Raw genomic sequence first — 25,526 nt, forward strand, 5'->3', positions numbered from 1 at the left:
AAACTCGAACAGTCCCATGGCTTCTAATATCATTGAGACATGGATAACCTGCCTTAACTATTTCAGGCCCAACTTTACCCTATAAATCTATACTGCTTTATTCACATGCCCAATTTACATTCTATTTCCATGCACACACTCTTGCCTCAAAGCCATTTTATTTAGTGAGCCTTTAGCATAAACAACTCTTGACCCAATTAGCTATACTGACCTTATAACACTCAGGTCTCTGCTCAGAGGTAACCTTACCAGAGAAGTCTTCTCTACCTAAAACAACACTCCCCCACACCAGCTCCTGGTCTTGCCCATATCGTTTATCTCAAGTTAAAAACCTAGAGGAGTTATTAAAATTGACTCTTATACCCTTCACATTCCATATCTAATCCTACCCAGTCTACCTGAGAATTATATTCCAAATCCAACCATTTTTCATTGCCTTTACTCCTATCATCCTGGTCCAAGTCCCAGTTACCTTTAAAAATTTTCTTCTAGAATACAGATTTAATTGGCTCTGAAAGTATGTGACTGTGTATTAATTCCAAATCAAAATACATTTTTGACATGAATATGAGTAGGCATAAAAATGTGACAAGAAAATGCATTTTCTTTCCTTCCTTCATCACACAGAAGCCAGTTTGGAAATCTTCAGCTCAGATGGCCAGGACACTTGAACAGTTAACTGAACATGGCTTTCTCACAAGTCTTTCACAGTAAGACTCATGATACATTTCCCGATTAAATGATGCCATGTAAATAGCCATGAATTAAAATCTTCACCAGTTAGTACTCCAAATGATATGACACCTATGATACCAGCTATCAGAACCAATTCAATTCCACCTATGGCAAAATATTTGAAAAACGCATATCATCATTTTTATATAATTTATACAAAGATTTCTATTTTATACTAACCTCCAAAAAAGCTTCATCAAATGGGATTTCCAAAACAAAAGGCAGAAATAGATCTCAAAATATTAATTCTAAAAAATTCTCTACTACACTCTCATAAAAAATTAACCATATCACTTAAGTCAGCTTTTACACTGAATATTTTTATTATAAAAATTATAAAACTGATTAGCAAATACACAAACTTCCACCTAAGAAAATCACCCTTACATCATTATTTTCTCCAGAATTAGACTCAAATGTTGATAACATTTATGTTCAATACATTGATTTTATAAAAGCAGAAAATCTTAAGTTCTTGGTTTTCAAAGGATTTTTCTGAAAAAAAAAAAAAAAAAAAAAGGAATCCTCCCACCTAAAAAACAAAACAAAACAAAAGAAACAGGGGCGCCTGGGTGGCTCAGCGGGTTAAAGCCTCTGCCTTCGGCTCAGGTCATGATCCCAGGGTCCTGGGATCAAGCCCCGCATCAGGCTCTCTGCTCAGCAGGGAGCCTGCTTCCCTTCCTCTCTCTCTGTCCGTCTCTCTGCCTACTTGTGATCTCTGTCTGTCAAAAAAAAAAAAAAAAAAAAAAATCTTAAAACAAACAAACAAAAGAAACACATACTTAGCTCGAAGTTCCCACCTAAACCTTAAAGTCTTAGTCCATGTTTTCAACTTGCTTTGTATTACCTTTAGCACCCAACAGTGTGCTCTGTACCCAGCAAATGCTAACATAACTTTTTATTATCAACATCTTAGAAATGCAGCTTACCATCATCCTCTCTGACAGGCTGCTTTATTAATGTTTCCAGAGCATCACTATAATCTTCCAAAATCCAATATGCCATACTCCGAAGAAAAGGATCATAATGCATATTTATGTTCAGTGAATTGAGTTCACTGACAGGAGAATCAATCCCCAAAACTTTTTTACGTAAAATAGATTTGTATGTTGCAGAGGTATCAAATTCAGACTCATAGAGTCTAGCTATTACAAGAGCCAACTGAATGTCATTCAGTTTCTCAAGACATACCTTCAAAAAAAGAACTCATGGTCATAAATAAGCAGGGACATCTTTCATTTTAAGATAAACTCAATTGACTAATAACTAGAATGAATAAAAGGCACTGTTATTATCTGAACTAAATGACCAAAATAGTAACAAATAAAACATACACTGCTTGCTTTAGCAAATCTACCTACTAGTACAAAATACCTACTTGCAAAAAGAATTAGCCTATAAAATTAAATAACCCTCAAGAGAGGAACATGACATTCAACTCAAATGACATTTTATTTCATCCCCCCCCCCTTTTTTTAAGAAAGAGAGACAAAGGGGAGAGAAGCAAAGGAAGAAGAAGAGAAAATCCTAAGCAGGCTTCACAGCTTGGAACCCCACTTGGCCTTCAATCTCATGACCCTGAGATCATGATCTGAGCCGAAATCAAGAGTGGGACGTGCTTTTTTTGAGAGAGAGGGAGAGAGCAACAGAGTACGAGCAGGGAGGAGGGGCAGAGGGAAAGGGAGAAGCAGACTTCCTGCTGAGCAGGGAGCCTGACTTGAGGTGGGACTCAAACCCAGGACCCTGGGATTATGACTTGAGCTGAAGGCAGATGCTTAACCAACTGAGCCACCCAAGCTCAATGTCAGTCCTAACATTTTGTTTCTTGAACTTTTACTCCTTCCCATCTGTCTCAGCAGACTATAGGGTTTTCTAATTAAAAAGCTGTTTCAAATCACTTGTATGAAACTCCGAGCAAAAGGGCAATTTGAGGGGTGCCCGGGTGGCTCAATCAAATGGCTGCCTTCAGCTCAGGTCATGATACTGGGGTCCTGGGACTGAGCCCTATGTTGGGCTCCTGCTCAGCAGGGAGTCTGATTCTTCTCCTTCTCCCTCTGCTCCTCCCCTCCACTCCTCTCATGCGTGCTCTCAGTCTCTCTCAAATAAATATATTTATATATTTCAAAAAGAGCAATGTGAGATAGGTTATACCTTAAATGTTTTAATTTTTTTAAGGCTTACTGAAAATAATCAGTTAAAAATATGCTAAAGGTTCAATCAACTAAGACAGAGCCAAATATAGAGTCACGTATGTTTAAACTGATAGAAAAAACTTTTTTCAACCTGTTCGTAAATATTCTTAAAAGTTAGATCAATTACCTCTACCAACCAATACAATGTGGTTAATCTTCATTCTGTATAAGTATCATTCAAGCTAAATGGCAAAATTTTAGAAGTCACTGTTAAATATACTAAGTACTTAGCCTTATGTAATTTCCAATATACTTAAATTGGAATTAAAAAATAAAAATCTGAGCCTACAGAAAGAGCTTGAAAGGATAATACTTTTTTAAAAAAAGTTTCATTACCTCAACTGCATCTCTGAGGCAACCAGCTAAAAGAAAAAATGCTGCAGAATGTTCAAATCTTTGTTTGCCTAACAAAGAAAAAGCATTCTTTAGAGCTGCTCTACGCCATCTCTCATCCTCAAAATTGTGTCCAAAAAACTGTGTCATCTTGGGGTCTCTTTGGGATCTATAAGGAAAAAGAAAATGTACGAAAATTTTGAAACACAATGTTCCCACAATTTTCACCAAAGTTACCCATTTAAATGCTAGGACTCCAAAGAAACACCTGCCAGTATATCAAGTACTATACATCTGCTTCTTTTCTGAGCAAAAGAGCACTTACAGTAAACATCTACTTCTTCATGTAAATCTCAGACATTACTGAAAACTTTCAAACTATAAAAAAAACTGCTTTAGCAGGACTTTAAGAAATTATGTCTAAATCCATGCAAAATACATAACTTGTATTAACTTGTATTACTTCACCATTTAAACTTCCTCAATCACCTTCACCCTCACTGCCCACCTGATGATGACTGGTAATCAAAACCTAAGGAATCTGTCCTCTCAAAACAATCCTAAAAGTTCAAGCCTCTTAGAAAACTGACTGGTGCCCATGATTTTCCCCCAAAGGTTGCTATTCATATGGAATCACCTAGAGCTGAATGCAATATACATGGTGAACTATTTTTGGTGATCATGTTTATCAAGTTTTGCTGAGAACTAGTAAAAGAAAAATTCCAAGTGATCCTAGCTCAAGAATGGGGTCAGGTCAGGGACCACTATAGGAGGGTAGTTTGGAGGGATGGCCCGGCCCATAAGCTTATAATAAGGCAGAAGGAGGATGCCTGTTCAAGACTCTACCAATTCATCTTCCCGACTCCAGATGCAAGTTTTTGGTTTAGTTCTTTGTTTATAGAAGCATCATGGAACATCCTCAAAGTAAACAAAAAAATGTTCTTCTGGACTGATAAACCTGAAAACAAACTAAAGTGATTCTTTTGCTATGAAAAAAACCTGGGCTTCTTTCCTATGAATCTCTCCTTAAATACAAAAATAACTAAGAATCTACAAAGAATCACACTTGACAAGAACAACAAATCTTTACTTTTCCTTCATACATTTACTTCTCATGAAGATTTCTCCATTTTGAAGCACAGTTTTCTCACCTACCTGTATAATCCCCAAATCACAGCTTTCTTTCTCATTGCAAGGTAAAAAATGGCAGCATCTAAAGGATCATTCTTTCTATAAAAGGCTGCTTTGGCTACCTACAGTTAGAAAATATTGGTCAGAATTTCACAGAAACAATTTTTAAATAAACAAAGTAATTTCTCTCACATTTAAGACTGGCACACATTATTTAATGTTCAATACATTTAGAAAATATATACACTAATGCATGGATGTATATACACACACAAACACATATTATACGCATACACAGACATACATATATTTTCTGTAATTTCTTTTTTTTTTTATTTTCTGTAATTTCAAAAGTAATTCATGGTGGCCTCCAAAGACACAGACAGATGGGAACACAGGACTATACTTTTCATTACAAGCTCTTCAGTACTATTTTATTTTTTCAAAGATGTGTATGCACTATATCGTAAAAACCAGACATATGCTACTACATAAGTGTGTCACCTAGCAATTTAAGAATTAGAATATAAACATTAAAAACCTGTATTAATGTGATATTTTGAAATATAACAGCTATTTAAAAGCATTTTACTGCTTCAGTTAAAAAAAAAAGGGAGAAACAAGAAGGAAATATGGAATGTCCTTTAAAGAAACACTCAGAATATACTTTTTAAAGATGTTTTAAAGATTTTATTTATTTAATTAAGGGGTGGAGAGAGAGAGCACAAGCAGGGGAAGCAGCAGAGGCAGAAGGAGAGGGAGGAGCAGGATTCCCACTGAGCAGGGAGCCCGATGCAGAGCTCGATCCTAGGACCCTGGGATCATGACCTGAGCCGGAGGCAGATGCTTAAACACCTGAGCCACCCAGGTGCCCCCAATTCATTTTTATACCGAAATAAAACACAACTTACCTTCTCTATACACTTGCGTAACGTGCGGCTATTCCGGACCCACCAGCCCACGCCCATGGCTCTCAGTTCAGACCAAGTGGGATCATCTCTCTGCATGGCTGGCAACATGTTCAGCAGCTCTTCTTCTGCTACTGAGTGGAATGCCCATGCAAAGTGACTGGTAGACAGACCTGAGGAAATGTCACCAATAGTGTTTATAAGAAACATAAGTGTTTTTATAATGATTATCAGAAATGTATGTTTCATATCTGCCATAAAAATGTCTAAACTTTTTATGAGATTCACAGAGTCACAATTAAGTAATTAAGGTTGGGGGGAATACGGGTTTTTTTTTTTCTTGCTTCTCCTAACAACTCTATCGCTTCATTGTTTTCTACAATAAGCACATATTTTCTATAATTAAAACATATTTTTTAAAAGATAAAAAATGCTGTATGGCAAATGCCACTGTGCTGATTATTTTTGTTCTCTAGCTATTACCCACGACCTTTCCTTAGAAAATGAGAAACATGGGGCGTCTGGGTGGCTCAGTGGGTTAAGCCACTGCCTTCGGCTCGGGTCATGATCCCAGGTCCTGGGTTCGAGCCCCGCATCGGGCTTTCTGCTCAGCAGGGAGTCTGCTTCCTCCTCTCTTTCTCTGCCTGCCTCTCTGCCTACTTGTGATTTCTCTCTGTCAAATAAATAAATAAAATCTTAAAAAAAAAAAAAGAAAATGAGAAACATGTAAAGCTTTAGTCTATGCTTAAATAATTGTTCTTCGTTGCTGACTCTTATTGTCCTTTGGTCAATGTTTATTTTTGTGGATTTAACTCTATAGAATTAAAAGAACATCAGGCAGATGGGACAGTGCACTGAACAGAACTTAAGACTATAGACTCTGGAATCAGAATGTATAAAATAAGCCCAGCTCCAACCCTAACTATAGAACTGTGGGCAAGTTACTTAGTCTCTTGATTCTTCAATTGCCTCATTTTTTTTTTTTTAGGATTTTATTTATTTATTTGACAGAGAGATCACAAGCAGGCAGAGAGGCAGGCAGAGAGAGAGGAGGAAGCAGGCTCCCTGCTGAGCTCGATCCCAGGACTCTGAGATCATGACCTGAGCCGAAGGCAGCAGCTTAACCCACTGAGCCACCCAGGCGCCCCTCAATTGCCTCATTTAAAAAGTGTGAGTAATCATGGTACTACCTTATTACATCGTTGTGAGGATTAAAATATTATAGTTAAAGACTTTAGAACAATACTGTACCTGGCACATAATAACTAGTAGGTCAGATACTTTTCTATTTAAATAGCATCATTAACACCAGCAATTCTCTCAACCTACTGATTGGTACATGCGTATTTCTTGTTGAGCTTCTAATTTATCTCTTCAGAGTATGTTCTGTTTAGTATTTCTAGGTGAGGTACATGCTTAATCAAAAGATATGGCTTTGACATATATGGACTCAACATTTAAACCAAGAAATACCCTGTTTTAAGTTACCTTAAATTTCAGTAGTATTTGTTACTTTGAGTCTTGACTAATTACATAAGACTATCTGAAAGGTTACTAGACTATATCTGAAATACATATTAATGTTAACAGTAGTTTTGGGGGTAAGTGAATTTTTACTTTCAGTGTTCTGTATTCTGTATGTAAGACAATTAGATACTGAATATATAGTATTTCTGTAACAAAAATGTTACCCAATTTTGGATAAAAAACTGAACTTCAATAAATGTCAAAGAGGAGAAAGAAGATAACCTAAAGAAGTTAAAGAGAATAAAACAGTATTAATTGGTCTTTAATTAAAGTATGATGCATTTGAATATGCAACTCAGAATATCCAATTGCCCAATATCTACTTCTTTATTAGCTCTTTCTAGCTACCAAAAAAATTCCAGTATTTAAAGCAAAGAAAATGATGTGGAAATAAATGCTTTTAGAAGTAAGTTAAGAAAACGGAGAATGTGTCAAATTTGTCATTGTTATCACATCTGGGCAAAAACAAACAAATGCGCTCCGGTCTCTCTACTTTTACTCCCATTTCTTTTAGTAGATTACTACTAAAATCACCTTGGTGAAGAAGCTGAGCTCGGTAAGCTGGAAGGGAAGTTGTAAGGAAAGTATGAAGTCGAACAGCCAAAAGAAATTTTAGACCACATTCATCAAGAGTTTCTCCACCTATAAAAAACAAAACAAAACAAAACAAAAAGTATCTATTTATTTGTATTTATAAGAAAACAAGCTGATTAGCAAAATCCAAGTAAATGTTAATAAGATCTGATCTTATTTAAATCAAAATATGACAAAAGTTTTAAAAAGTTTAACCTTCACTATGGAGTATGTTAAAGTATTTTCCGTGTTGATTCAGGTCCTAGACCCATCCCAATAATCTGCTGCTAATATGCGAAAGAAGAGTTGTGTACGTTCCTTTCAAGCATAGTTCAAGGGATGCATCTTACCGTCCAATGCACAAGGCCGGACTTGTTAATTTCAGATCATACTGAGATGTGATGGAAATTCTACATTCAATTTTTTTATATATGTATGTAACTCAGGAGATTAAAAAGAAAAAAAAATGCTCTCTGGGTGAGGAAAAGACCAATTTTAATATACCTGTTTTTGCTATTCTAGGTAGAAGTATACATTAGTGCTAATTTAAAAAAACCTTCAATATTTTATAAACCAAATTAATAGTGATTACAACATGAGAAAAAGTAAAGCAGAAAGCACCTTTAATTTTCAGGTATCTAAACTGATTAGTTAATAAGAATGCTAAATTTTGCCAAACTCCAAAGGATTCAGTTGGATCTTTAATATTATTGAGCAATTAAGTAAAAATGGCTGGCATAATGAATCTTTGCATACTTTCTCAAAGTACTATGATTTCTGGGATAAACAGCATATATTAAAGTTAAAACTATCGAGGAGGGAACAACAATGATTTAAAAAAAAAACCTTCCTGGGCGTAATTTTTATAAACATTCCTTAGGATTATTTTCTGTGTAAATAAGTAAACATATTCAGTTTCGCCTCCAATCCTGTGCCCAATTTAGTTTTACCTTGGCTTCTGTCTCTGCTCTCCCCGATATCGGTGCTGGTAGTAGCAATTGTATCTGCTAAGGCCATTAGAGACATCTGCTCCATCCGGCTGAGTCCTGGTAAACTGGAATGAAGTAAGTGGCCAGAAAGAACCTGAGCATGCTCAGGACCAAAGTAAGTTGGACTGTACTGTGAAAGGTCAATGACCCTGGGCTTGGCATTTTCCTCATCTGTCTCTAACACCTGATGATCCGTCATTAAAGTTGGGATCTGAAAAAGCTCATCATAACTTTCTTTTGACAACTGGTTTGAGTTATTTAAGGTATTCTGCTTACTAGACTTCTCTAAAGATGAGTAGCAGCTATCATCGTCTGCCGCAAGTAAGGCATATAAGGGAAGTGGAGGGACAGAATCTATTTCTGTGTAATCCATATTTTCACTTTTGTTGAAAGCCTGGGGGTCTCTGGTAGTGCTCCCACTAGCACTGATAGTGAGAGACCTAAGGCGGCGCTCGTGATTGGATTCAGCTTCATTCAGTGCCACAACCTCCCCAGCAATGCACTTGACAAGGTGCGACAAGATGGCTTTTGCTCTCCGAACTTTGCCAAGGTCCATGAGTTCCAAAAGCTGCAAGGGATGGTACTGAGGTAAAGTTGGGGAAAGAACATGAGCTGCTTCGAAAAGACCTGAATCTTCTGTATCCACAGATGGATCGAAGGCAGTTTTCTTTCCACAGATTTTCTGTGCAAGACTGGTCATGGATCGAGTCAGGGTTTTCTTTGGAGGATGTAATCCAGAACTCGATGAGTTGCTCTGTTTTATTAAACTTATTAGAGATGGAGTGCTCCCATTGTATGAATCTGCTGTAACAGGTTCCTGTTTAGAAGACGGCTGCCACTGGGAATATACATGCATTTCACAATCCATTCCTACCACAAGGATGCCATCCCGGACCCATGATAAAGAAACAGGAAAAGGTGGAGAGCCTTCCACAGAAGAAACCAAGTCCATACTTCTTAAGAGGACAAATTTAGAAAGAGGCACAGCTTTAGTGCTTTCCCAGAGAGGAAAGGCTAGGCTTTCCTTACCAGCCTGTTCTTGTACCTTGCCAGCCAGGGGTCCATACATAAAAAGTTTTGATCCAATTCCTACAGTGAGGATATGAGAACCATCTTCTCTAGACATCCAATCTAAGTGAACTAAATGCTTTGTGTTTGATGTGATACTCTCTTTACTGGATAAATATACCTCTTGTTTATTATAAGCCACTAAATTGCTATCAATACTAATACCAGAATCTAACACTGTATTCAATTCATCTAAATGAATCGTCTGTTCGAGGACCCAACATGAACCTCCTGTAGACTCACATTCAAAAATACTGACATGCATCAGGAAGTCCTGAGAAGACCTACTGTTAGTTGCAAGCTGCTTATACGCTACTGCTAACCGATTTGTATGTGCACAGCTAACTTCTACAGGCCTACCAGGGACGGTTATACTGCTATTGCTATGAAGTCCATCTTCGATAAGTAATGGCCATTCTTCCCAAACGTATACCAGATCCACTTTTCCATTCTTTGATGTGTCAGATTCTCCATCTGTTACTCTGCATCTCCAGAATCTTACTTTCTCATCTGAACATGAAGTTGCCAATAAATAAGGAGCACTGCACATAGGATATATGGAAGAAGAACTCAGATGTCCTAAAATAAAAATAATCAATTAACAAAATGTCAAATTTGGTTAAATATTTCTGTTTTCATGCACCAAAGGTTTTAGTCTTTGTATAAACTACTGTTAACAAGACAGTGAACATTTAGTGTAAGAGTCAATAAGATCAGTAAAAAGCTTTTAATGACATCAAAAAGGTATACAAAAAGGGAAATATTATCAAAATCTAGAGCTGAAAGAGAACTCTGAGGTAAATTCAATTTCTACATTTTACAGGTAAGGACCCTTAACCAAATGTGTGTAGTATCTTACGCCAAACAGCTAGAATACAACAGAATCAGAAAACCTGAATTCTAGTCCTGATTCTCAGAAGTACTATTTTCTCCCAATTTTTAATCATCCAATTCTTATAAATTGCATTTTAAAGATATCAATACATTTTAAAACTGTGTCAACATTTATTGGCTCCTCTTCAGTATTTTTACCATTTTGTGCATAGCCCATGCTTACCTAAGTACTAAAAGGGCCCTCCATAACTGAGGGGTATTTGATACTACTGATGCTGACAAGATTCCTAAGTGGGACAAAACATTTGGGTCCTTAATGTAATTACATACTCTTAATTTCCCAAACCATCGGCAAGCTTTTTCTTTAAGATAGTAGTGACTATTTTAGGCTTTGCTAGCTATAGAGTTTCTGCTGCAACTACTCACCCTGCCAGTCTAGAGGAAAAATAGGTATACCCAAAAGTCAACCATAGGTATGGCAAGGTTCAAGCAAATATATTTACAAAACAGGTACATGGCCCATAGCCTGCCAACCCCTGTTCTAAAATAATAAAATATAAACTACTAATTATAAGATATGTAGGACATTTATTGTACTTTGAAAGCATTTCAACAATTTTTTTTTAACTCCTCAAGGAGTATAGCAGTGTTGCAGAAGGACACAATTAGCATTGTTCATTGGGATCTCTGAGTTGAAGAGACTAGCTTACCTTGCAAAGAGTCCTGATTAAAAAAAAATAAAAAACAATCTTAAGACTAGCATTTACTGTATGCTGTTTTTGCCAAACAAAACGAATTTCTTATCTTTCCCTAGAAATCCTCTTCTTCTGCCAAACTCAACTTGGGCCAAAGTTAAATAAGAGGACTGTTTCTAGAAATATTTTTCTTACATTTGCCATATGTTTTAACTGGAGTTCAGCAGTGAAGATCATACTCTTTGGCTAAGGGAACAGCTCTTAAAATTGTGTCAATGCAAAAACATCATTCTTTTTCAAACTTTAACTTTCCTTGCACTGGTGCCTCTTTTAGTAAAATATACAGGGATGCAGAATTAAAAGTTATCAGAACACTGTTAATACCCCAAGTCCTGCCAACTTCACCAATTAAAAAAGATTAAGTACCTGATAACATGGCACTGAAAAGCACTCAACGTCATCAGTCCAAAAAATGACAGAGAAGTAGAAAAAAACAAAAATGCACACTCTGACTAGAAAAAAACAAAGAATTGAGTGATAAAAAGATGGATTTTGTGTTGGTTTTCTTGATACCCTAAAACTGTGGTTTGTGATCTACTCTGTGCAATCAGAGTCATGTGGGACCCTTGTTAAAACAGCCTGGTAGGTATACATACCCCAGAGTCTGTGATTCAGTAAATCCTAGGGGTAGCCCAAGAATTTTTATTTCTAAGAAGGTGCCACATGGGGATCTGATGCTGATGCTGCCAGTCTGGGGATCATATTTTGAGAACTATTGCCCTAGGATAAAGATGATAAATATATACCAGGACCCACGCACTTCGAATCCTTTAAAGACACAGTTCCAGGCAGTTACTACCAATATTATCAAAGTTGCCAAATAAGGCACAACCTCATTACTATCTCTGCCCAGGAAACTCTGGGTTTTTCTTCATAAAGGCATCATGGAAATTTGTCTTGGAAATCAATACTTAAGATTACAACTGGCTGACAAATGTCAGAATAATCTGAAAACATAATGAGAATTTATTTAAGTTTTCAATGTAGGGTACTTAAAATAGTGTTTCCATTTCTGCTTCCATATAGATTTACAAACAGAAGTTGTGCCCCTTTTTAAATACCTTTAAATATTCAAGGATTATCAAGTTTGATTAGTCTCTTTTCACAAACTTTACTAACCTGCTGATGGCTTAACACTTATTATTTCAACTCCTTCTGGCAAATTCATCTCTTGGCTATAAACCATTTCTGAAGTCAGAGTCAACTTGCTAGTACTCTGGAGATTTGCTCTGCAAGCCTGATACTTCTGTGAAAAAGGAGATACGATCTTCTCTGGAGAAGAAGAATAATGTTCTTCTGGCTGCCAAACTGCTTCAGATATTTTTGTATCTACTTTTTCATCTATAAAACATAAGAAAAGAACCAAAAACCGGGGGTGGGGGGAACCCTGTAAGTATTAAAACAGCTATATTTTATAATCCCAAAGCCTTATAAAAAAAATATTAATAGGATTCTTTATGGAAAGAAAATCAGAGAATCCATTTGCTTTTTTCATTAACTGAATAAAACTACAATTAGTTTCACTCAATAAAAACAGGTTTAGGGGGCCTGGGTGGCTCAGTTCGTTAAGCAGCTGCCTTCGGCTCAGGTCGTGATCCTGGGGTCCTGGGATTGAGCCCTGCTTGGGGCTCCCTGCTCAGAGGGAGTCTGCTTCTCACTCTCCCTCTGCCTGCTGGTCTGCCTACTTGTACTTTCTCCCTCTCAAATAAATAAATAGAATCTTTAAAAAAAAAAAAAAAGAAAGAAAGGAAGAAAGAAAGAAAAGAATATGTATTAAAAAAATGTACTGAACTATCTACTCATACATAATTTATTCATTTAAGCCTACTTAAAGATCCAGATATTTAGAAAAAAAAAAAAAAAGGACTCACCCAATGAGACAGGAATGGACTGTAAATGTAAATTCCACATGTGTAGCAATGAACGGTTGTCTTGGGTACACTCTATCACAATTAGGTAGAATTTCTCAGAAAATCCATTAGGTGAGCTACCTGTTGGTATTAATATTTTTCACTATTAACATGGATACATGAGATAACTTATTAACTATGCCAAGTTAAAATAAATGAATTAAAAAAAAAACCTCTTACCTAAAATTCTATATACAAAGCAGCATTATGGAATGCAATCAACTTTCTGATCACATGAATTTGTGTTAAATTAAAACTTTAACAATTAAAATATATGTTATACTTTTCACTTCTGAATTGTCAGGCTTAAAAACAGTCACATATCATAGTAATCACTATCATGTTATTCACATAGGTTAGACCATAAAGAAATTTCTGAACAGGTGGGAACTATGTGACAGATACTTTATTTTTTTTAGATACTTTAAATCAACATATCATGATTAAAATTGTATTGCCAAACATATTTCAAAGTAAATAACTTCCATAATGGAATGACCTATTAATGAAGTTTATCTAAGAACCAAAATAAAAGTATTCATCATTCACCCATTAAGAATTTTTCTTAGTCAAAACTGCATGATTTAAGCAGCACACAAGCTGCTCAAAATAAAACAACTGCATCTAAAATATAAAATCAGTGACTCATTATTGACTGGAAAAAAATTAACTTGGTTTAATGATGGACTTTAATCCAAGTTTTCTTAATTATAAACTAATCTTCACTACGTACAAAATTATGTGAAGAAAAAGTAAAAAACCATATAAATCATAGAATATTTAAAAATCAGAAAAATAACCACAAATATCTTAAGTTATATTGTGTTAAGAAACTAAATGAAAAGGTAACCCTGGTAATGGGTTCTGGGTGAGTTAGACACTTAAATTCCAAGAATTAAGAGGAAGGATAAGGGATTACAACTAAAAAAAAAAAGATCAGAGATCAACTACTTCTGATAATTTTACTAACAAGAAAGACTGTCCTAATAACAAATATATCTGTGAAGCATTTCTTCGGTTCTTGATATTAGAACAAAGTAAGATGAACATGTTATATTTTGTGGGTGTTTTCTGGAAAACTGTGATAATCAAGATAATAGTTTTTTAGTAAATGTAAGAATTTCCAGAATATTTTAAGAAAAACTAGGGAAAATATCCATTTTTAAAGAGAAAAAAATAAATTAAAAAATGAAGAATCCTAGAAAAGAAAATGCTAGAATAGATTTAAGATCACAAAAAAACTCCACCTAAAGCATAAGAGAGTAACTTCTTTAAAAAATACCTCGAAGAGACGTGAGTTAACAATATTAATGCTAATATTTTGATATAAAAAATGAAAAATAAAGAATATTTTGTTGATATAAATAGCCCTTTATTTTGTACCTGACATCTTTATTTTCCATTTTCAGTATCTTTCCATTATTATATTCAGAGCTTACCAAAGCACTGTGTTTTGCACAGTTCACAAATTCTCAGGGAAAAGGACAGTGAAAACAGTGGTAAGAAATTAAACATTGTACATAACAGTGCAAACTCAAAGGAAAAGAAAAATAGAAAAATGTGGAATTAAGAAACAGTGTACAAGAAATCTAAGAAAAATAACCTGGAACAAATACAGAATGAAATTAGTATTATGTGGGGCTTAATAACAGACTTTTAAAAACACCAGGCAAAAACTGTATGGTTCATTTATAAGGAAAGTAATTTCTCAGTTTGCTTTGGCTCTATAATTAAAACTAATGACCAAGAGGTTTAAGCTTTATTTTGCTCTGTTTTCCTCTATACAAAATAACAGTTAATTTTTAGTGGAGGAGGTTAATTTTTTTAAATGCTTAACTATTAACTATAACTATTAACTATTAATACTATAAGTATTAATTAAAACACTTTGTCTTTAAATTATAACTTGAAGCTTTAAGTTACTGCTTTAAATTGTCGATTTCTAAAAGGTCAGGTATCCATATTATCCAAACTGCTAGTGCAGGACTGTATCGATGCAAAGCATACTCATATGCTATTAATAAAAAATCTCTATTATGTTTTTTAAAAAATATAACTGACAAACTCCTTTAATTTTTTCAAGTTTTTTTTCCTGGTTTAAGAATACAAAACAACTGGGTGACTGGGTGGCTTAGTCAGTTGTGTGTCTGCCTTCAGCTCAGGTCATGGACTCAGGGTCCAGGGATAGAGTTCTGTATTAGGCTCCCTGCTTCTCCCTCTCCCTCAACCACTCTCCCTGTTCATGCTCTCTCTCTCCTGCTCCCCCTCTCTCTCAAATACATAAATAAATAAATAAAAATCTTAAAAAAAAAAAAGAATAAAAGACTACTGGGTATTTATATGGTAAATAACATCACAAACCTAATAGGAAAATTTTAAGTTCACATAGGTGATATGAAACATTATATCAACTGATCTTTATTTACTGTTTAATGTACTCCACATAATATTTCTCATTACATTAAAAAAAACTATTCTTTACCTGCATCAGATAATATTCTGTCTTTCCCCAGACCTTTCTTCTCAAGGTTATTCAAAATGAAATCTTCTTGAAAAACATGAAGCAGCTGGGTTCTTCTGCCTTGCTGAATGTAAATAAAGACCAACATAAGTTGACATATATGTTATTTCCCAAGGCTGAGTGGCCAGAAAAATAGTACTTACAAGTCTGGTAATAGGATCTAATGCAATAATGCATCCTGGCCTGGCTGTTGACTGTTGACTTACGATGTTAAACACTTCTCCAACATATTTCTGTTTAAAAAAAAAAACATTTTATTAAACAATTAAATTCAAAAATAATTAATAAATAAATTAAATTTCAGTCATAGTAGGTAAATAATAAGTAAGTTCAAGTTGGGCTAAATAAATTTACAAGTTGCTTTCATTATAAACACTCTAGGATTTTACCTTACTATTCATCACAGAGGAATGAGTAAGAGTTATGGGTCAGTCAACGCAAAGAAGAACAAAAGTAATGCATGATAAGGGGGAAGAACATTTTACATCTATAAATGTAAAAGACTACCTTCATTGTCACAGAAATGTTCTAAGCATCAATGTTTTCTAGGCATTAATTTTGAGGTGAGAAAGATGGAACTAAAGAAACATGTTGCTATACTATTTATGTATGTGGGTTTCTCAAGCTATATATATATCCTGACTGCTCTAGTCAAGGTCACACTGTTAAATTGGATCTTCATCACACTTTATCTATGAGCAGCATTTGATTCTAGCGATCACTCCCTTCTTGAAATAACTGTCCTCACTTGGCTTCCACTATATGACACATTCACCATACTTTCAACAATGGGATGCCCCAGAGTTCAATCCTATCACTTCTACTGTCCTTCCGTGATCTCAGCTCCACTCAGCTCCAATCAGCTTCACACCTTTAAATTCATATACTGACAACTAGTTATTTTACACCTTCAGCTCAGACCTCCCTCTAAAACTACATCTAGTATACTACACCTCTTGGATGTCAAATAGTCATCTCAAAATTAACATGTTCAAGACCAGACTCTCAAATCTACCTGCTCCTCAGAATCAGCCTCTTAGACACTCTTCTCAACTCAACTCAGAGTTATTCTATTCTTCCTTGTGCTCACCAACATAAGCCATCATTCTCTTTTTCTCATACAAGCCCCACATTCAGTCCAATCCTGCCTATTCAATGTTCAAATCACATTGAGATTTGACCAATTTTTATCATCTTTACCACTACCACTTGCTACCATTCTATGCCCCTTTGATTCTCTCCCAGACTACTGTAAAGACTCCTGCATTGGCCTCTTTGATGCCACTTCTGCTCCCCATGTCTGATTTATACAGCAGCCAGAGAGCTCCTTTCTTTTTTGTTTTTTTTTTTTTTAGAAAATTTTATTTATTTATTTGACAGAGATCACAAGTAGGCAGAGAGAGAAAGAGAGAGGAGGAAGCAGGTTCTCCGCTGAGCAGAGAGCCCAACACGGGACCTGATTCCAGGACCCTGAGATCATGACCTGAGCTGAAGGCAGAGGCTTAACCACTGAACCACCCAGGCGCCCCAGAGAGATCCTTTCAAAATCCAAGTGAGATCGTATCAATCGGTCATTGTCAATGGTTTCTATGTAATTCACAGTAAAAACCAAAGTTACCACAAAGGCCCAGAAGGGCTTGTAAGATCTGGCTAGGCTAATTTTTTAACTTTATCCCTGACTACTCCCCACCTCACTTACTCTGCCCCAGCCACAATGTCCTCCTCGTTGCTCCTTTACACAGCAAACATGCCTTGACCTCAGGATTTTTACCCTGGCTGTTTCTCTTCCTAAAATATTCTTCCTCTAAATATCCACATCCATATCTCCTGCAGGTCCTTACTCAAATGGTACCCTTTCTGTGACCAGTAACTTACTTGGCATTCCCTTGTGCAACATGGTTTCTCTCTATAACATTTATTAATATATTTTTGCCTTTTTTCCTATACCCCTTTCACTAGAATGTAATCTCAGATTTTTGTCTGTTCTCTTCACATCTAAATTCCCAGCACTTAAATAATACCTGAAAAAACAGAAGGCCCTCAATAAATATATGTGTTTCTAGTAAAACACTGTTATATGTGTTTTGAAAAACCTTGCATTCTGAAAAACCACACATTAAAAATAACTCAGGAAAAAGACAGGATGGGACCAAGACCACTAACACCTGTGCAGCTGGATAACAAGCACATTAACAAAAACATTAACTGGTAGCTGAGGAGATGGCTTGAATCCCCTAATCAAGAAGCTCAGTACAGCTGAAGGTTACCTCAAGGGTTATTTAAATGTAGATACTAGCTTGGTGGAGGCGCTAAGACAGTGCAGACGGTGGTTGCTATTAGCTGTGCAGAGGAAGAAGTACCACCTGTCACAAGATAAAGTCTCTGCGATGATGTTGGAAGGACTCCTAACTGTACTGCAAACAAGCTGAGAGTTTTTTCTTTCCTGGTTAAGATTAAAATTCTACTGCTGTTACTCCCGCTCCCACTGCCTTGAAAAAAACTGCAGACAAACCAACGTAACTTCCACATTTATTCTGCCAGTAGTCCTCATTTATCTCTGAGCAAAGAAGCATTAGAGAGACACATATTGTATGACACTAGACTCTATTTTTGGAATGAATGAAAGAAACGGTTTCTTTTTAAAGAAGCTGAGAATTGCTATAATGGTACATTGCAAATATGAAAAAAAATAAAGTAACCAGAAAATATACATCTATTTATCACAAATGATATGTCACAATTCTAGAACATGCCTAAAAAGTATAAATTAAGTATCTAGAAACCTCATACTATACACTTACTTTTAAAAGCCATTTACTTACAGAAATTTCAGGATTGGAAAGCTCATACAGGAGTTTCTTGGCATCAATAACAGCTTCATATAATCTCAGATATTGTCCATCACTTGCTACAAAGCATGCACTAGGAGAGTTGCAGTATGCACCTAGGAAGTATTCACAAACATTTAAAATTTAACCCTGAAACGATGTCAGAAAATCTAAATTTCTTAAAATAAAACCAGAAAGCTTACCTAGACAGTAACTGGGTATAAGAGTGGGGAGCCATGCCACATTGGAAAATGCAGAAACATGTAGAGAATTAATCCGGGCAAGCTCAGAAACACCTCCAGAAAAAGACAAAGGCCCGACCGGATCAACCCTCCAAAGAATAAGCTCGCTATAAACTGCATTGGGATCCTGAAATGTCACGTCAGCGCTGTTTTTACTCTGTTGTGCCAAAGAACATTCTTCAGTATTTACAGGATCACAAGGCTGCTTTTGGTTATCAACATCTGGCGTCCTTAGTGCATTGTGGTGTGACGTTGTCAGCAATAAAGGTAATACTGAGTGGCAAGCTAAATCATTAAGATGAAAGCGATGACCACAATATCTAGATTTGTGAGAAATACTGAGAACTGTAGAAAAGGCAGATTCTTCAGCAAAACTGACCAGCCACTGATTCAGAGAGCCATCAGCATGCTTTGATATCATCATAACATTAGGAGTGAAAATACTTAATTTTAAACTATTAGTTGATTTACTGTGGCCGGAAGAGATAAGCATTGACGTAGACCGCGTGAGGCTAGAAGGTTTTTGTTTCCCTTGCTGAATAGCCAAGTCAACATTCTTGGTGCAGGCGTACATCACTATGCTTTTACAGAGAGAGTTCGCATCACCTGTGGGAAAAGCTACAGGAATTCTGGAAACAAAGGACACCTAGAATTAAAAAAGTAAGTATCAGAACATATGATATAACACGATGAAGTATCACAAAACAGGACCCACATTTAACAAACAGCAGCTCTCCTGAGATCATAATAGTACCTGGACTTGACGAAACATACCAGGCTGGTATTCGTCCAGCCAATCCACATGCCAAACTAGCAAGGAGCCATCCATGGGATGAATACTGAATAGCATGTCTGCATTTTTACTCCATTCAGACAGAAGTACTTCAATCTGATGATCGATGGCAGCTGATGGTAAGGGTACAAAACCTGAATTGGGTACCATTTTATCACTGCCCAATTCCTTCTTTTCATGATTTATTTTCAGATCATCCACACCATCATCCATTTCTGTAAGCAAAAAAATTCATGAGCCAAGTAAATACAAGCTGCTAAGAAAGATCTTTGTAAACGCATGCAAGATGAAAAACACAATAACACTTAAATAAATAAGAAATTGGCTCCCTTTTAAAAATAACTCTGCTCCAGGGAGATAAGGCCACTGGAGTTAACTCAGCAGTCAGAAGGCCTGTAGGATTGAGTCAGTGGATTAACAATAGAGGACTAATACTGGACTAGAGAATAATAGTTAAACTTGCTGTACCACAATTTACTCAGAAGACCTTAGATTTTCTCAGTGAAGAAGGCAGAATGGGGTCTATAATTCTGGGGTGAATTATTCAAATATATTATTCGAGTGTAATTTGTACTCTCTTCATAATATTGGATTTTTTAAAACCTGAGTTGGCTACATTAGAGATGCTCTGGGCATATGCACTTATAACTGATATGACACTCTTAAGAAACTATTTTAAAGGAATACATTTATAGTGTCCAATTTCCAGGTTTCTGTCAATACATAGGTAATTTTTAATAAGCTCCTAGTAATGTCAATGTTCCTAGGCCACAGATAGTCCTTTAAGTAGCAAGGCCTAGGGGCTAACAGAAGCATAAGCATGGAGAACCCCAAGCCTATATCATCCTATAAAAGAAGGCCACCAGGAAGAGCAATACCAACATTGGACTATTTACCGAGCTACTTCAAAGTTGTATTAACCCATTGCAATTTTGAATGTCTGAAGCTAATAGCTTATGTTACCCCAATATAAAACTCTTAGCTATTGTCAACAAAACATTTTTTTTTATCCTTCTTAAAGCTTTACCTTCATCAGATTTTACATCTGCCTGATTAGAGTCTTCTACACTGGCCTCAGAAGACGGTTGCTCAAAACTTTTTCTAAGTTGCTGTAAAAAGACTTCCATGGACAAAGTAAAATGCAACTCTTTATTGTTCAGCCAATGTACCACAAAAGGCCCACTCTTCTCATTTTCACTTAGACTTAGAGATGTGATAGAAGGAAGAAGTGGAATGTCTGTAAAGAACAACAACAAAACACATACACACAATTTATATGTCTATCATTCCAGCATACATAACATTCACATCTTCTATTTCTACTATGTTACACTTATCTTTAAACCTCTGTACTAGATTTTAAATAAAACTCCCAAAATAATGTTTGCCATGATTATTATTAATGATAAAAGCTTTAAAAATGGTAGATTTAACATAACTATTATAAAGGAAAACAATTACATATTTCAGTTCACAGATCATATTTATATATACATACAGGTATTTTCTTTAGTTCAAAAAATACTCTCATTAAGAAATAAATCTATAGGGATGCCTGGGTGGCTCAGTCGGTTAAGCCTCTGCCTTTGGCTCAGGTCATGATTCCAGGGTCCGAGCATTGAGTCCTGTATTGGGCTCCCTGCTCAGTGGGGTGCCTGCTCCTCCCTCTGCCCACTGCTCCCCCCACTTGTGTTCTCTCTGACAAATAAATAAATAAAATCTTTAAAAAAAGAAAGAAATCTATAATCTGTAGACATGTTAAGAGGGAAGTCTCCTTACAAATTTCTCTAAGAAAAATGTCATCATTATGTCAAAGGAATAAGTGGCTTATTTATCTCAATTTTTTTAAAGAAAGATTTTATTTACTTACTTGACAGAGAGATCATAAGTAGGCAGGCAGAAAGAGAGAAAGAAGCAGGCTCCCTGTTGAGCCATCAGGTGCCCCTCATTTATCTCAATTTTAACAACTTTTTAACTTAAGTTTTTAAATGACCTACCTAACTCTAAGCTAGATAATGCCAATTTATTAGCATCAAGATTCACATTGGAAAGCGGAAACTGAGATCCCCATCTTACATTCAAGGAAGGCATTCAAGACAAAACAGGTTAAAAAAAAAAAAATTCTTTCTTGGTATTATTTTTCACTTAATTGCTGAATTAAGTATACTGAAGTACAAATTCAGAGTAAATTGTGACAAATTATAATCCCTGATTAATAGAGAGGTGAAGAAAAGTTTATCTATCATATTAAATCAAATAGAAACTAGATCATGCTGGAATCTGCAGACAGTAAAGGCTAAAATGGATTCAGAGAAGGAAACTATTTTCCACAAATTTACTGATTTGTTTAAAGGAGAAGAAAAATAATTTGACTTAATTACCTGTTCAAACAGTGTATCAATTGTTAGATACCAGTGAAAAACAGTATTATAGGAGATGAATTATAAAGGAAAGGATAAAAGAACCTTTCTCCTACTCCTGTTGGAGGCAAGTTCTAAGAGTTGATAGATCTATCCAATCCAATCTAAGAGCTCTGTTTATAAATGCACATTCATTACTATATTACTTGATTTGTATTTATCTACCCCTTTCTTAATGACAGGCTTCATGAGAGCAAGGATCACACTCGTTTCCAACACTATACCTTCAGTTCCTATCACTATCTATAGCTGCTATTTGGCACAGACCAAACACTCAGGAAAAGTCTTGAGGGACTGTATTGCCAATCCTATTATGCTTAGGTGGATATACATTAGTGCCAGGGAATCAAAGAGTGTCCTCAAGAATCCTATTCAGTATGATTTTCTGATTTTCAAGTGACAATCAACACAAAAAAGATCAGCAATGCCTCTATGAGACCAAAGGCCTAGGTGTTAAATACACAAGGAGAGACCAGGTTAATGCAGGCTTTCAACAGCAGCACTCATAAAAGGGACCTTATATTTCTCCTATCTCCTGACCTCAAAGAATTTTATTGAAGCCATTTTTTTTTATGACAGATCTTCAGGGAAAGGGTATAAGAATTATAATTAAAAGAAAATGTTCTTACAAGCTCCCCTCCTCTATTTCTATTGATGGGCAAATAAGTGAAGCTCTATCTGAAAGTTTGGCCTTGAACAAGAAACATAGCATCCAGAAAGGTCATTCCAAAAGGTCTAATTTAGGGAAAGGAGATCTCCATAGTGTCTAATTTAGCTGCTTATAATATTATTCTGCTTTGGTTCATTCTACATATATGGATTTTCCTTAAGGTCTTAATACCTAAAGAAAGGTTTTAGAGTTTTCCTTATTGGAAGGTTGTCAAGGAGATGCTACATTGGAACTCGGGGCTTATTTTTCTGTAACCCCTCAGCCTTTTCCATTAAAGGTAAGAATCCAAGCTTTCTCTATTCTCAAAATGTTGTCCTTTATTCAGAAAAGACTTTCACAACAACTCCAGTAGACTCAGAACTGCCTTTGGGTATTACAAGCACTGCCAATGTATGTTTTTTGACAAAGGTAAGGGTATTTCCCAAGCCTATATAAAGTTTTACTAAAAATAATTCAATATCGTCCTTTTATTTGCTTGGCTCATGGATTCTTTTAGAGCTGGGACTCTTGTTAACCAAATAAAAGCTAAGAAAATTGGCAAATACTCTATTCTCAGTGGAAGTATCTCTACCCTTAACTTACCAGAACATTTCTTTGATTCAGGTAACTAACGAACCACATTTATTGCGATGTTTCCTTAAGGAATGGAATAGTACTGCAAATCCAGGGGGACAAACCATAAGAGACTCTTAACCACAGGAAAACAAACTGAGGGTTGCTGGAAGGGAGAAGAGTTGGGGGATGGGATAACTGGGTGATGGATATTAAGGAGGACACTTGATGTAATGAGAACTGAGTATTATATGAGACTGATTAATCGCTGAACTCTACCTCTGAAACTAATAATACACTCTAGGTTAATCAACTGAATTTAAATAATAAAAAAATTTAAAAATAAAGAGATGGAATATTTTTAAAAAAAGAATATAGGTTATGCTATTCTATGCATAAGAATATCTCCAAAATATGCAAAAATTAAATAGTGGTTATCTACAGGGGAGAAGGACTGGGGGGGGCAGAGGTAAAAGAGGCTTTTACTTTCCACTTTCTGTACAGATGGTATTTATTATGTGCAAATAATGTTTTTAATCTTTTCCCAGTAATATGCTAAGGTTCCTCTTTAAATGCTCCAACTTTGACCAGTTGCTTTTTAAACTCACAGAAAACATTTACTGAAAGATGAACATTTTAAATCTTCAAATTCATAGATAGATCCAGATATCCTAGATTTTTAAAAATCTAATAGTACATACTTGACTACTGAGGTAAGTTTCTTAACTCTTTCAGTTATAACTTCTACATATTTCTGTCCTACTTCCAGAAGATTACTTAAGACTAAGCATTAAACGTGTTTTATTGTTTTGTTTTATTTTTTAAGATTTTATTTATTTATTTGCCAGAGAGAGAGAGAGACCAATCAGGGGGAGAGGCAGACAGAGGGAGAAGCAGGCTCCTCACTGAGCAGGGAGCCCGATTGGGACTCCATCCTAGAACCCTGGGATCATGACCTGAGCCAAAGGCAGATGCTTAACTGAGTGAGTCACCTGGGCATTCCTACACGATGGTTTTATTTTAACAACTATACAGTAGTTACAAAACACTATTCTATGGTGTTAACCTGTTAAGTTTTAGCTCAAATCGCAACTTCTGAATAAACTAATAAAGAATCTCAATGATTTATTACGATCTTAATCACAAACCAAATCATAGCTTTAAAAAGCAAACAAGTAAGCAAAACCCTATTTTTTTTAAGATTTTATTTATTTATTTGACACACAGAGAGAGATCACAAGTAGGCAGAGCAGCAGGCAGAGACAGAGGAGAAGCCGGCTCCCTGCTGAGTAGAGAGCCTGATGCGGGGCTCCATCCCAGGACCCTGAGATCATGACCTGAGCTGAAGGCAGAGGCTTAACCCACTGAGCCACCCAGGTGCCCTGCAAAACCGTATTTTTATGTAATTAGTGAGCTGGCTATAATGAAAAGTTAGATAAGCAACTTTTCTTACTTATTCAAAACTAGAAGTAAAATATCTTTGTTATAAAATTAATTACTCAAGTCCAAGAACAGTTGTTGAACAGCGTTCTATTACCCGTGGCTGGGTTGATGCTGGCGGCAATATGAAAGTGGCAAAGTGCATTGGCATGCAGCGGAGCATTTCTGTGGACATGATGAGGGTCCTGCTGGTGTGGCAGGTATCCAGTATGCGCTACGATGGGAAGTGATCTCCTCCGACCTCTGCGAAAATGTCTCAGATTTACCTGTACCAGTAAAAACAAAGTAAAACCAGTGGCCACAATGTCATAAGCATGTACATACATATGGGTTACAAAATGATTATTAGACATTATTCTCTACTTCGTTTCTCTATTTTAACTAATTTTTAATTCCAGTATAATTAACAGATTACATTAGTTTGAGGTATACAGTACAGTGATACCACAATTCTACACATTACTCAGTACTCATCATGGTAAGTGTACTCTTACTGACTTATTTCAAATATACTCTATTTCAGAAGAGTTTATATGCACAAACATTTTCAGTACTTTTGTGCAGCAAATCTGAAATCTGAAGAATAAGCTTAGAACTCAACTGCCTAACTTTTTTAAACCATCACAAATATTTTGCAATTTTTATTTGGTTTATTTTTCTGGTAAGTAATTTTCTAAAACAGAAGTTCACAGCAGTGTATCTGTGGATAATGATGTCTCTACAAATAGTATTCCCTTTGTGTCCAATTTTTTCCCTATGACCATAAAGCACTGAACAATATGCCATCATACATTACGATGATATTTCAAGTGGCATGGCTGACTTGCTAAGCTTTTTCAGAAATCACTTCATTTGACTCATAAGGCAGAGTGCTAAAATTTATTTATTCTCATTTTTCACCTGATAAAACAGTTTCTACAGAATGCAAGGTCACCTAAGCATAGAATAAGAGTCTTCATTCCTAGGTAAGACCTCTTTCAGCTGTTATTATACATAACCATTCTATCAGTTGTTAAGTCTCCAGGCAATATATATTTACTTATATTCTGAGCCCTGAGAATACCCTCCAAATTTGACAAATAGTTTTTCCATAATTATACAAAGC

At 35.8% G+C, this 25,526-nt stretch overlaps 1 protein-coding gene across 5 annotated transcripts in view; it reads right to left on the bottom strand.

Annotated features, from left to right (window-relative positions):
- DMXL1 (Dmx like 1) overlaps positions 1–25,526 on the bottom strand; it is a 125,790-nt gene that overhangs the window by 63,811 nt on the left and 36,453 nt on the right. For all 5 annotated transcript variants that reach the window (XM_047729211.1, XM_047729210.1, XM_047729209.1 and 2 more), the window contains 15 exons: positions 24,519–24,687; positions 20,367–20,576; positions 19,301–19,554; positions 18,508–19,192; positions 18,299–18,420; positions 15,620–15,709; positions 15,438–15,540; positions 12,917–13,036; positions 12,165–12,386; positions 8,350–10,035; positions 7,361–7,468; positions 5,303–5,472; positions 4,416–4,513; positions 3,264–3,429; positions 1,665–1,926 (listed from right to left, as the gene is read on the bottom strand). In XM_047729211.1, coding sequence (XP_047585167.1) covers positions 1,665–1,926; positions 3,264–3,429; positions 4,416–4,513; positions 5,303–5,472; positions 7,361–7,468; positions 8,350–10,035; positions 12,165–12,386; positions 12,917–13,036; positions 15,438–15,540; positions 15,620–15,709; positions 18,299–18,420; positions 18,508–19,192; positions 19,301–19,554; positions 20,367–20,576; positions 24,519–24,687 — 4,465 coding nt within the window. The remainder of the gene's footprint in view (positions 1–1,664; positions 1,927–3,263; positions 3,430–4,415; positions 4,514–5,302; positions 5,473–7,360; positions 7,469–8,349; positions 10,036–12,164; positions 12,387–12,916; positions 13,037–15,437; positions 15,541–15,619; positions 15,710–18,298; positions 18,421–18,507; positions 19,193–19,300; positions 19,555–20,366; positions 20,577–24,518; positions 24,688–25,526) is intronic.

The sequence above is a fragment of the Lutra lutra genome, chromosome 5 (assembly GCF_902655055.1).
Source record: "Lutra lutra chromosome 5, mLutLut1.2, whole genome shotgun sequence".
Classification (NCBI taxonomy): Eukaryota; Metazoa; Chordata; class Mammalia; order Carnivora; family Mustelidae; genus Lutra; species Lutra lutra.